This window comes from Drosophila bipectinata, chromosome 3L (genome assembly GCF_030179905.1).
Source record: "Drosophila bipectinata strain 14024-0381.07 chromosome 3L, DbipHiC1v2, whole genome shotgun sequence".
NCBI classification, from domain to species: Eukaryota; Metazoa; Arthropoda; class Insecta; order Diptera; family Drosophilidae; genus Drosophila; species Drosophila bipectinata.
The window spans coordinates 15,443,168-15,456,965 of record NC_091738.1 but is presented as its reverse complement, the minus strand read 5'-3'; the positions used below and the strand labels follow the sequence as shown (position 1 = coordinate 15,456,965).

At 43.4% G+C, this 13,798-nt stretch overlaps 2 protein-coding genes across 5 annotated transcripts in view; one reads left to right on the top strand and one right to left on the bottom strand.

Moving 5' to 3' along the window:
* The window catches only part of dpr10 (defective proboscis extension response 10), a 37,046-nt gene that overhangs the window by 19,764 nt on the left and 3,484 nt on the right, over positions 1-13,798 (top strand). For 3 of the 4 annotated variants that reach the window (XM_070280105.1, XM_070280104.1, XM_017253507.3), the window contains 3 exons: positions 8,937-9,145; positions 10,457-10,667; positions 11,611-11,748. In XM_070280105.1, the coding sequence (XP_070136206.1) occupies positions 8,945-9,145; positions 10,457-10,667; positions 11,611-11,748 (550 nt within the window). In that variant the 5' untranslated portion in view covers positions 8,937-8,944. The remainder of the gene's footprint in view (positions 1-8,936; positions 9,146-10,456; positions 10,668-11,610; positions 11,749-13,798) is intronic. The other variant, XM_070280106.1, reaches the window with a different exon arrangement.
* On the bottom strand, positions 12,225-13,310 carry LOC108133539 (venom allergen-1). The gene is made up of 2 exons (XM_017253512.3): positions 13,085-13,310; positions 12,225-13,031 (listed from the first exon to the last, which is right to left on the bottom strand). The coding sequence occupies exons 1-2, from the start codon at positions 13,199-13,201 to the stop codon at positions 12,414-12,416; spliced, it is 735 nt and encodes a 244-aa protein (XP_017109001.2). The 5' UTR covers positions 13,202-13,310; the 3' UTR covers positions 12,225-12,413.

Here is a 13,798-nt window from a genome sequence, read left to right as displayed (position 1 = left end):
ATGCCCCTGATTGTGGCAGCCTGCCTACGTTTAATATGCCGTTACTTTGTCAAATCTGAGCCTCATTAAAGTCCGCAGAGAAAAATAGGCAACATTTTTGTTCATTTTTTTTCGTCGTCGCGTAATTAATTTCGCTCTAATGCCGCGGCGCATCCATTATGGCTTAATTAAAATTCAACTGGAATTAGTAGCCATCACCTCAAAAAGCATCCACCAAAAAATATACATCACTTTATAACTGTATACGTTTTTGCGGTAATTATGTTTGGTTCATTTTGTTGAATTATGAACATCATTGTGGGCCCTCATTAAATGCATGTAAACTAGCATCCATCGAATGGGCCCATAAAACCATAAACAGTGGCAAAAGTTTTGCAACTCAACATAATCAGGTCTATAGCTGAAAATGGGTATTTAAGAGAGATTGATAGACACACCATTTGTTTCCAAATAAACACATTTTAAAATACTATTTCGAATCAGAGGAGACACCACAAGCATTTGGGCAATCAGCGTTCTCGGCATTGGAAATGATTAAATGCTGTCGTTAAATGTTTATCAGGTCTTAAAGCCTTCCCCATAATATTATATGGAGTATAAAATATTTATATTAGTGCCTAATTTCGGAATCCCACACACACCGAACACATGCTCGTTTCGCGGTGGCACAAATTCCTATAGAAAATGGACTATGGAATATAGACTGTCCCTGAACGCTTCCAAAATTTGATTGTTGAAAATGATTTGGTGGCGCGATGGCAGACAATGAATGCGCCAATTTATGGCCTAAAGGAGGCTTGGACATTGCATAAATTGTGGCTGAATTTAAACAAGTTAATATGATATTAGTTGGAAGCGAGCATAAATTATGAAAGCGTGCCTATTGAGGCATCCACGACGCATAATATACACAAAGCCGTGCTGATTTAGTGTTGGCCATTTGACGGTTTAATGAGCACTCAGATGTGTCAACAAGCTAAATGAAAATTTATTTAATTATGATTCATAAGTCACAAAGCAGCTTACAGCTGGAAAAACATGCAAACTGCGAAATGCTGGCCAGCACGGCTTTCTTTGCCATTTTTATACGCTTTTCAGATTGTTCGCTTTGGCATGCAAAGTCTAGCCTTGGACTTTTGGTCTAAGTCTCGGACATGAAAAACATCTGAAAAGGCAATCAAAACTTGGGCCAAAAGAAGCACCAACACCCAACAAAAACAGGACAAATATAATACATATAAAAACAAAAATTGACAAAGCGAAAACTTTTGATTTATGCAATTTGCGTTAAAAATACAAATCCATTTGACGACATTGGCGTAGGGTGGAGGCAGTATGGAGGCGATGGTATGAGACAAATAAAAGTTGGCCAACAATTCCAATAAAATGGCAAAGCAGGCTTTGATTTATTTGTTCTTGACGGGTTCTGTGTGGCTTGGTTTGTTCGGGAATTCCCCGAACACAGCCGCATTAAAGTGGCCGCAAATGCCAAGCCTGGGATTTGAGGCCCTCCCAAATCGCGGCCCATGGTAGCCGGCAAATGTCATACATACATGGAGCATAATAAATGGGCGGGCAGAACTTTGGACAGAAATGGGAGGTCTGAGCCGGGGACTCCACTGTCTTGTGTCTTGTGTCAAGTCAAATGCAAATGACCGACAAATTTGCCAGGCCATATAGCGGCGATATATGCGAGGAGAAATAGAAACTGAATAGAACCGAGGGGACCATCCGGCGAACCGGATATATGGTTTGTTTATGTATAAGCATATATATATTATATGACCGCAGGGCATGGGCATTCTGGCCACAAATTTCCACACAATTTATGCTTGTCTGCGGACGGAAGAGGAGACATCGAGGATCCCATTGCCGGATCATTTATTTTATAGTCCGTCGCTTTAAGTTATTTTTCTTCATTATTTTTTATGTGGCCGGCAGGCTCAAGAACAACAAAATATGGCGAACCGACCGAACTGGGCGGGGGTCGAGACCGAAAACAATTGCCAAAGGCATTTGGCAATCAGCGCCAAATGTTTGTCCTGTTTGTACAAATAATTTATACGAAGAGCAAACACCACCCATCACACATACGCCACGTTGTCCGCATCGCACATGGCATGGCACATCACACATACGCCCCATGTTCATGGACTGCCATGTCTGCCTTAATGGTACAGTTCATTAGCGGTCCCAGTGCCCAGGAACTTGCCTTATTAATCCTCAAAGGATATAGACAAAGGGCAGTTGTCATTAGGGCTCTTCCCGGCATAAACACCAAATTAAGTTTTACGGTTTCATTTATTTTTGGCACTCTCTTCACAAAACCAAGCGTGGAGCGGCGCGTGTGTGTGGCTTTTGGGACTATTTGCTTTTATGGCTCCAACTGTGAGCCCTCTGCGGTCTGTGTAATTTTTCGGCCATGTACTATCGCCCTTTGATTGTTTGTAATGAGCTGGCTAGCTTATGGGTGGCGGGTCATCAAGGACATGAATAAAACATCGATCTCAATGGCCTGATAAGGGCTGCTCAAATGTCAAGTAGTCAAAATAGTGAACTCGCCTTGATTACAAGTGGGTGCCCAGTGACCAGTGAGTGGGTAATGCGATTTAAAGGATTTATCCATCATGCAAGGATAATACCCACAAGCATTGCTCTTTTTCTCTCTTATGTTTGATTCAACACTGAACGCAATCCTCTTATATCCTTGAATCAATTATTTATATTAATTTAACTGCCGGTTAATTTCTATATGGCAATGTGTATCGATTAATTCCTGATTTAATTGCATTGTTTGAAATGTGATTCCGGAGGATTTCATTTATTTTCTATTTTCATGGGTCACTTGATTTCAAATGGCAGTGCATTATCAATATTTTCTCTAGCCCGGGCTTTTCATTTCTAATACCTCGACGGCCACTCCACCTTTTGTTTTTTTTTGTTGGGCTGCTGCACTTGCAACGCTAACGGCAGCGGCCAATTGTGCGGCAAACATAATTCAATTAACGCCCGCCCAATGGATGCCAAAACACAAATAGATAAAGAAAGAAATATGGTCGGGGAAAGAGAGAGAACATGAGAGATAGATGGTCCGTTCAGAATGGCCGGAAAGTGGCGCTTTACAATTTGTGCAATTTCCGCCTCTGAACAACATCAAACAGAAAAACTCCCGAAAATAAATACAAAAAAAGGAAAACTTTGCCCTCGTTTGATGTGTGAATTGCGCAAATATTTTTGTTAAAAAAATATCTTCAAACCCCCCTCCTGGCTCCCTGACCACCTATCCTGCTGCGCATTTATCATTTTATTCGTTTTATGTCCATGAGTTTTTTTTTTGTTTCCCCAGAAAACTTGTTAAATTGAAAACAAACAAAGAATATTTTTATATAATGCGATTAGCGGCTTCGGTTTCGGTCTCTGGATGGGTCTGGGTCTCGGTCGCCATAGCCATAGCCATCGCCATCGCAAATTTATTAGCCGCTTGTGCAGACCGATTGAAGTTTAATTGGAAGCGAAACAATATTTGGTAAAACAATATTAATTGACAGTTGATGTTGCGTGTCAGGCAAATATTTCAATTTCAGCCTCAATTCCACTTTATTGTCGTTTAATAGATGCCGTCCAGCTTTCATGCTCTGCCAACAGCGAAATCTAATTAGCATTTCAGCCGGTTCCGCCTGAAAAACAATAATTGCTTAAATAAACACCAATACAGACTTGCATTAATAAACAGCGGCTGGAATATGAGTATTATATGAATTATGGCAAGCCAAGCTCAAGTCTCTGCGACATGCAATGAAGCGCACGAGCCGCCTCGGCGTGGGGGCTGCTTCCCACCGAGGGCTGTCTTTGTGGGGGCAGAAGGTGGCACCGCCATTTGCATGTCGAGCCGGTCATTCACTTTGCCATCAACTGGTAGGTTCACACAGTGCCAGTCATAAATTTAAGGGCCTGAGCAAAAGGGGTAATATTTTGGGCTGAACAAAGTGGTTTGATTCTTAAAAGTTAAAAATTTAAATGGTTTTTTCCTTGGGGCGCTTTTTTTGACAGGCATTTAATTTTAGTTATATTCCTCCATTATTATGCCTATTATTATCCCCAACAATGTAGCAAGAGATATGCATAAATAGACTATGCGTGACGTTTCTCCATGTCCTTCTACTGGACTTTAACATGGCAATTATGCATTTTTAATCAAACCACAATAATGCTTCCCGGAACAGTTTTTACTATTGATTTTCTAGCCTCTTAACCGATTGACATACATCGAACAGAAGAACAAATTGAACCTTAATGAACCCTGAATAGTAAACCATATCCAAGTGTCTATAATATAGACTCCTATATATGTATATATGAGAGTGTAAGAAGCAATAAGCCAAATCAAACATTATGAAAGGAAAATCAAATTGTAAAGAATCATTCCGATTCAGTTTCGGTTTCTGGCTACATTTGCATACAAATGCAAGCTGGATTAAAATCAGAATTCGATATGCCACAAGCCGCAGATACACAGACACACACGCTCACTGGGAATTTCCCCAACAATATTTTACTGCTCAAGACATTTCGACATTGTTGTCGAGAAGGGCTAAAAGGAGAGGGCAAGAAGGCCATGCCAGGCCAGGACAGACTTACCCAACTTCTTCAATTACAATTTGATTTGCAAATGACACAGAGCAGGGAAACATGGCAAGAAATTGAAGTGGGAAACTTTTCGAGCCAAGAGTTGGATTGCCGAAGGGTGTGGAGTGCAGAGTGACAAGTCGGGTTAAAAAAGTTAAAAGGTATTAAATGTTTCTTAAAGATTTCAACTGATTAAAAATGATAAAGGTCCTCGAGCCCATCAACTCCATGAACAGTGAACAGATATCAACGCTAGAACGACTCTTCGGGCAATTGAGTCCTTTAAGAGCCCGAATTTTTTTCATAGCTCCCGGCAATAAAATGTTGCAACATTAAAAGGGCGGTGCACATAAATAAAAAAATCGCTGAGTAAAAAATTGGGTTAAAAATTAACTACACCAAATTTAAATCAACTGTGGAAGGGAGGGAGGCATCAGGCAAGAGCATGAGTTGGTTGCCTGTCAGCGAATCCTTCGAATACTTCGCCTGTGGCCGCCGGGAGCCGTAAAAAATCGACTCGCTGGGCAGGCTGAATACGGCCGGAGGGCCTGCCTGCCTGCCTGGCAGCCGTAAATAAAGCGCCGCAAACATTAATAACTCCCATTGGGTGTGTTAACAAGCAATGACCAAAGAGGGCCGGAACCCGGCAGGCAGGGATTTCGGATTCGTTTTTGTTGTCCCTGCCAGCCCTCTCCACTCCAGCTACTGCTCCTCCACCGATCCACAACCCTTCGTCAGCGTGCATAAATTGCAGTAAAAATGGCGCAAAAATTTTACATTTTGTGGCTGTTGTGAAAAACGATGTGCAACAAAAAGAGTACAGCATAAAGTGACGGGCGAAAATAAGTAACAAGTAACTGAGAAGCTCGCAGGCAAGTAAAAATTGCGCATACGCCAGGTGCGCCAGCCTGTGTAAAATGCTTGAGTGATGGGGCCCATTCCCACAGCCTGAATCAGAGCCAAAACCGAGAGACGAGGACCAAGAGAGCAGGAAGAAGGGCAATGCATGTAAGACAATCATTTTGACAGGCACTCCGCCATATTCATCCCCGGGACCACGGTCTGCGGACTCCGGTCTGCCTGCCTTCGTTCCGTGTTACTCATTGAGCCGTCGCTCGCCTGGCTGCCTTCTGATTACTATGCACTTTGATACTTATCTTTAATTGAGGTAACATTCTGCACGGCACGGCAGCCGAGAGCCGCACACAAAAGTCTCGTCTGCCACGCCACGTCGAGCACACTTTTCATATCCTTCGCACTCGTATCCTTCGGCTGTCAGGATCTGCCTTTGGCCAGGTCTTGAGCGGGGTTGCTCCCAAAGAGGTCGGCCAGAGATCTGGTTGCGGTAAACCGAACTTCTCGAAGATAAGTAGGCAATTTCATATTGTATTACACTTTGCATACGACTAAGGGAGTTAAAACTTTTGTGTTCATATATCCAGGATATTCACATAGAGCCCTATCAGTGTCAATGTATCTGCTCATTTTTATCCAATCCTTGCCAAATAACCCTTAAATGATTAAAGCTTTTAAGTGGTACTATTTATCATAAAGATTTTATTAAGCCAAACTATGGAAATGCAAAAGGAAACACAGAATAATTAAAATAATTATTAATTAATAATTCGTTTAACCAATGCCCCAATAAATAGACCGCATTCAGAGACAAACAGCTCACGAATCGGACAAATCAATTAATTTAAACTCCCTTCATGCGACCCGGGTGTATTTATGCGTCGACCCCTTTCAATATTTAACCACTGGCCGCAGGAGTAGCTCAACTTTGTTTCAATTAATCGTTAACCCTTTCAGCTGGCGGTATTCATGGGAGTTCGACGTTTGCTGCTGCGGTTGCCCAGCGCTTGCTTTATAAATATTTAAGACCATTAAACAGACAACACGGTGGAGCGAAGGGAGCCACACATGCACGCACACACATTACAAACAGCACACACAATGCAAAGTACACACATGCATACTTAATCCTGGCCACATACACACACAGATGGCCAGGACTAAGCGTTTTATGGCCCTTTGCCATTGTTGCCGCAGAGCTGAGCCGTAGTTTTGTGGCAAGGAGTTCCAACTCCGGACTGTGGACTGTGGACTGTGGACGGCGGACTTGGGACTCCGGAGTCCGGACTGGCTGTAATCGTAATCGTCATCGTAATCGTTATCGTGTGTACCTGGCTCCAATTGTTTCACGGCTGTGTCTGCCATGTCTGCGGCGGATGCCAAGGCTAATTTTGCGTAAAATGAGAGCTCGAATGATTCATTATGGGGCCCCAGAGGTCCAGGTCGCAGAGTGCCAATGCCTGTGCATGTGCATATATGCAAATGAACGCCAACACACAAGGACTCTGGGGCCAGTGCACCCGCACACCCCAGCGAATCAATCATAGATTGTCAACGACAACGATTCACCCTAGTCGGTGGCGTATACGTGATATGCTTACTACCCGTAAACCAGTGGCGTATACGTGATATTTCCACACCAGCTACCCAACCACACCGGCCAAGCCCCGCGGTGCCATAATTGATTTATTGCCCCGAAATTAATTCTGTCCCAGTGCATTAATATTTATTGCTCAAGTTATCCAATTGTTCTACGTACAATCGGCACCTTGACCTTTCGCCTGTCAGCGGAATCTGTCATGAATCCGCTTTCTGAATAATTTCCATTCACCCATTTCGGATTTGCCCGCAGCCCTTTTTGTCCAGCCTCGAATGGCTGCTATGAATAAATGAGCTGGCTTGCCTGAGTTGCCTGAGCTGGCTGAGTTGCCCGAGCGGGCCGAGTACAAAAGCCTGGCTAACGAGTCCGTGCAAACAATCTGCCAGTGGTAGTCGTCGTCTCGTACCTGTATTTGCTGTTTTATAAAAGCAATACGCATATGCCAATGCCTGGTGCTCTGGTATTTGCATTCACTTTTCTACAGTGTTTGCCAGTGAGTGGAGTGAAGCCCCCAGCTCCCTTTGAAACCCACCGAACGTTCTCTAAAAGGCGCTTGTAGAGCTTCTGGCAGCTCTTTAAGTTCTGCGGTCCGTTCCAGCGTCCTTGTTTCTGGCTGCTGCCTTTGGGGTATCTGGATGGATCCTGTCGATGGCAAACAACCGTAACCGAAATTCATGGAGCTGGTGGCTGGTACTGGTACTGGTACGAGTTCTGGAGATGTTGCTCCGGCGGCTCCTCGAAATGAGCATTGACTGATGCCATTACAGGTGGCCATTGAATGCATTTTCCAACCAAGGGCATTTTCTCCACAGGCAGCCTTGAATTTCCTTTCCCCGGCTTCGGTTTTTGTGGCTGAATTCCATTTTGGCTGGCTTGCAAGGCTTGCTTCTGGCATTCGAGCTGTTGCTGCAAATACTTGACTCAATTACCAGAGAAATGTTTTCCACGGGGGGGCGAGAATTTGTACATATCTTTGGTTCTTGTAAATATTTTTAACCAATTTGGCCATCGCCTTAATAATGCTTCAATTCCTTGGCATTTCTCTCCTATATTTTCGATTGTGAAATGTATATCCATGTCCTTTCGCCCACCAGCCAGCACCCACCCACCCACTCATCCCTTTCACAATTCGCAAATGGGAAAGTTTATGAGCTGCGCCATTTGGGAGTCAGTTTAGATTGTTGTTTGTTTGTTCAGTTTGCTGTTATTTTCCCTTTTTGTTTCCCAGCTAGATTCCTTTTAGGCGGAAATGAAATTTTTGCAGTTTTACAATTTTGCTCATGCCGTTGTTGTTTTTACTGTTTGGGACGCAAAAGGGTTCCATGTTTTAGTGGCCAAGGGTTTGAGTGGGTGGGGTGGGGGCTATAAAAGCTTTTTGCTTTTGCCATTTTACAAATGCTGACGACGAAGTCATAGAAAGTCGTCGTCGCGTCGAGTAATTAGAAAATTAACCCCAGCCAGCAGGCCATAAATGAAAATGAAACAACAACTAGCTAAGCAAATAACAAAAAAACGCAAAAAAAAAAAATAAAAAGCTAGCACTGCCACTCCACATGGTCCCCACTCGGCAAGTCAGCCAGGCGAGGGCCACTTAAGTGACTCTCTTTTTTTCCGTGCAAGGGAACAGACCTTTCTACAACAAAAACTAAAGCATTCTAAAGGGGGTTGTGTCATCGCTCTAATTAAAGTGCGCTAAAACGTGTTAAGGTGCAGTTTGGCGGAATTTATGAGTTTCCTTTTCTTCTACCATATTTAGGCTAAAACATCCCCCAGCCCCATCCCATTATTGTTACCCACTTCATTTTGGAGACACCTAATTTTTCTCATTATTTATTTTCATCTTTTTCATTTGCAGGGCTGGCCATGGGCTACCAAAGGCAATCCGTAAACAATAACCACAACAATGCCGAGTCGAAGCCCACGCACTCCCCGCCCTCACACTATCCCCACGGCCACAAATGGAACGAGCCCTACTTTGATCTCACGATGCCCAGGAACATTACATCGCTGGTGGGCAAGTCGGCGTATCTCGGCTGTCGAGTCAAGCATCTGGGCAATAAGACGGTAAGTCCAAGGATAATGTTCCCAACACTACACTGGAAGGAAAAGAAAAGAGAGACTGTGCCCAACAGAAAAAAAAAGACAACAGCCGGAAACATTTTGTATTAATAATCCTGATTTTTATTTACATTTAATAAACAAAGATAGTAGAGAGCTGCCAGCTCCCCCGAAATGGAGGGCGACAGCAAGTGTGGCGAATGTGTCACCAAATATCCACTTAGATGGCCAACACGGACCGAGTCGGGTTATTAAATTTGCTGCCAGTTTATTATGTAATACGTGACAGCAGACGCCACACATGCCGGCCACTTGGCTAGGCTTGTTTTACTTTTTTATTTGTCTTGTTTCTGAAATGCCGTCACTTGATCTGCTCGACCCAATTAAAGCCGCCCTTCTGGCAGTTTTTGGCCGCTCCTCAAAGTGTTGCATTTCAGCAATCAAAATTAAATTGGTTGCCATAACAAAAAAAGGCAGATAGTATGAGGGGTAGTAGGTTGTCTGGTCTCAATTTGCCGCAGATACAATGCGGAAATATTTTGCACGCATTTGCCAAAAATTTCCAGGCAGCGGTACGGGAAAGTTTGCAGGTGTTGGCAGCCAGGCCCGATTCGTTGATTACGTTAAGCGATTTGGCCACACACGGCCGAGGATGGGGTCATACTCGTAGATTTCCTCATGGCCAAATCCGCTTCCGCAATCAGTAAACTACACACACGTCCCCTAGTTAACAGAGCTGGCCAGAACGGTCGGTTTTTGGCCAACAGTAAATTTATGGCCCGGCTAAAGTTTGGCTTTTTCTTTTTTTGGCTTTCCCCGTTGGTTTTAGATGGTTTTATATTTTTTGTTGGCCCCATTCCTTCTTGTTTTTGTATTTTTCTGCTGTTATTGCAGAATTAGGCAGGCAAAGGGGCAGGAAAGTGTAACTGCACAGATGGATGCCACACAGTTGGCTGACTCTACTCCGACTGCCTGTCTGTCGGCCTGTCCCCCCGTCCATTTGTCTGCCTGGGCTTGTCTTTTTTTTCTAGAGGTTATTGGTTAGACAGTTAGCCGCATAAACAAGGAGCCTACCCGCCTGACTCCCTCCCGAAAACCTGAGCAGAAAAGCAAGCAACAAAAATTTGTATCAAATGTTGGGGGCAATGTCGAGTGAATGTCGCTCTGAAGAGCCAGGAAGTGGACTGGGTGCGCCAAGGGGTATCATTTTCCGGGTCTGTCATGCGTTTCGCACACTAATTCCGAGTTGTATGAAAATTTGGTCTGTGAGTTGCATAAATTTTGCGGTTCTTTAAAGTGGCCTTGTTTATCTTGTAGGTTGCCTGGATACGACACCGCGACTTGCACATCCTCACAGTGGGCACCTATACCTATACGACGGACCAGCGCTTCCAGACCTCCTATCATCGGGACATCGATGAGTGGACCCTGCAGATCAAATGGGCCCAGCAGAGGGACGCCGGGGTTTACGAATGCCAGATATCCACTCAACCAGTGCGTAGTTACTCGGTCAACCTGAATATTGTGGGTAAGTACACTTGAGAAAAATTATAGTCAGGGTGTGGTACATATCAGGTCTTGGTAAATCAACTACAATTCTACTTTCTTTTAGTCTTTATTATTGTGTATTTTTTTGAGTTTATGTTAAAGTTTGTGTGGCTATGAAAATGTTTATAAAAGTATACACAAGGTCTCCACTTGTAATTCAAACGCGAAAAAAATTCCGAGGCAGACGAGTAACGTTTTGTTTGGGGAATTCCAAGAGTTTTTGTATCGTTTTTGCATATTCATGCAATTTGCAAGAGTGTAAATTATGCACACTTGGCAATCGTCACAACAGGATATAAAAACAGGACGCGACCTCGCCGGTAAATATGACAGAGGAATTTTTTCCCAACCAAAAAAAAAAACATGAAATTCCTTTGGACAGATTGATGGAGTGAAGGGACCTGCAAGGAAGCCGAGCGGGCTTAACGGATATTGGCAACCCACCAGGCAAAAAAACCCCAAATATATGTTTTCAGGCATTAAGGTGTAGATAACGCAGGAAATATACTGGTCCCCTTAAATCCTGGGGCCACAAAGCGTATTTATATACTCTGCTTGAATTATTTTTATAGGTTTTTTCCAAAACAAGCCACGCACCAAAATGGAAAAAGCCAGAATAACAAATCGGGAATCGTGTCTGGAAACCTAAATTAATGGCACAAAACTTTAAATTTGTTTTCTTAAAATAATAGCCAACAAATTGGGAATGAATTATAGAGCAGTTGGTAGTGGTGGAGGAGGCTTAAACCAATAATTATAATGGCTTGTTTAATTCTATTTTTGGATATACCATTTTAGCTAATTGATTTTAGTTGGGCTTTTATTATAATTATATTCGTTTTACCTAATTTCGTTTCACTATTTGTTTGTTTTCTATTTCTGTTTCTTTTGTTTATGTTTTTGATATCCATCGATGTGCGAAGACCTGATTGACGCCGAAACCAGCAATGTGATGCAGCAGTACTATAACGACGATGCCTTCTATATAGCCGCCGATCGGGTTTACCAGTCCAGCGATGATGAGTTCGCGGGAATGTTCGGGCCCATTCAGACAGTTGCCGGTTAGTTAACTGTCGTCGGTTGGTTTAAAACGATTTTCCCTCCCTGCACATCCTGTGGAGTATCTGTGAAGGATTTTTTTTTTTGGCCAAGTGACAAGTAACCCTAACCGCAGGGAGGTTCACAAAAAAATGCAAAGGGGAAGTGAGAGATGTGCTCGAGGGCTGCCATGCATGAATATTATTTTTTAATATTTTACAACATTCTTCCTGGGCGCTTCTCCTGGGCAGATGGAGGCGGAACGGGAAGGATGCCAGGGGCGAGCACTTTTCTGGCTCATGACGAACAAATTGCTTTCCAACAAGCTTTTACCCACTAACTTTGCCAGCTTGTTACGGTTACGGTTACTCCTCCTATTATTTTCTACCTTTTTTGCAATTTCTCAGTGGAAATGACCCTGGGTAACTTGGAAAATTTCTAATTGTGGGAAATATTGAAATTAAAATAATGAAAAAGGAAAATTTAAAAAGTAAAACACTACAGTTACTATCCTTTATTTTCTAAATATTTATCATAACCTACAGTTTTTAACAAAATCACAAATCAAATTTCTTGCAAAAGAACTAAAACGCACCACTGTTCTTCCTTGCAAATTGGCAAAGTGTTTCCCACATTTAATTATACCCATAGCCTTTGCAATATTTATTTTTTCCGGAGATGCTGCCACTTAGTCATTCAGGGGCAGGGTCTGGCAGAGGTTTGGGTAAGCCCCACTGGGTCCGTGGGGACAGGAGCTGGCATTGAACTTCCCGGCATCGTACAGACTACTTCCTTCCGGGGCTCCGGCACTGTAGTAGCAGACGAGCGCAAAGTGGATGTTCCGCAAGTCGTAGTCCTTGCCAGCGGCACAGCCCATGTAGGCGGCCTTGTCGTTGATAATGTTCCTGATGGCATAGCCTGCTGATTCGCAGCTAATATCCCTCAAGTCGTATATCTCATCCATCCACTCCTCGGTGAGAATGGTCATCTGGCGGACATTCGACTCAGGAAGTTGGGGTCTGGGGTAGATGTCAGCGGCATAGTTTGATTTCGGATCCGGGAAGTCATCAGTGGCCACACACGGCTGTCCGGGGAGGTCCTCCAGGCAGGTTTTCAGGTGATACTCGGCCAGGACAGCCAAATAGGGTTCCCACATCAGCTCTGGCATTCTTTGGGCCGGCGGCAAATACTCGAGCGACCCACTGGCCACATCCTCGCGGTATTTGTTGTGCATGGTCAGTAAGTATCGGCGGAACTTTCCAATATTAACCAGACTGTTAAAGCGCAAGCATCTTTTATCGAACATCTATGGAAGTACCTTTGTAAGAGCTATATTAAACGGGTAGCACTTTTTCTTACCATAGTGTTATTGCATCCAAGGTGCTCAGTGCCCTGGCACGAGGCTATTTTGCAAAAGTCGATGGCCTGACTAAATTCTAAGAGAAAAATTATGAAACTAATTCTAAGCCCCTTCATTTCTTGTTATTTTATAAAAGCTCTTAGGAAAATTTTACGGTAGTATTCCTATTTATATATTCCTATTTTTGATCCTACATATATTGTAATAAAAAGGCCTGAGAAGAGTGACTTTTAAATCTAAACAGAGTTGTTGAAGAATCATAAGCATAGACTGTAGTTCCTTAAAAATTTCTTTAATGAATCCACATTTTCTGGCTTCAAAATCCTCTCAAAAACATAACAAAATTGAGCCGTTACCCATTTTAGAATCACTTTCAACTTTGTGCAGCCTTGTCCTTTGACTTTCGGAAACTTTTCACTCTCTCCGGCAGTCTGACGGCTGGTAATCGATTATTTAACGTGCTGACTTTGACTGGCAGAGAATTTCCCACTACGGGCCACCATGGAAATTTCCGACAATGCCGAGGCTGGACCGGACTGGCCAGTGTGTGGGCGGATAAGGGGTGGATGGGAACTTGTCACTGGGCTTTTGGGCGCAGCCGATGTGCTGGAAATTGGAAAAACAAACCATTTTGGAATTTCACAACTCGGCAGAGACGAGTTGTTGATTAGGCGACGTAACCGATTGATTAGCACAGCTCGAACATTTTTGCC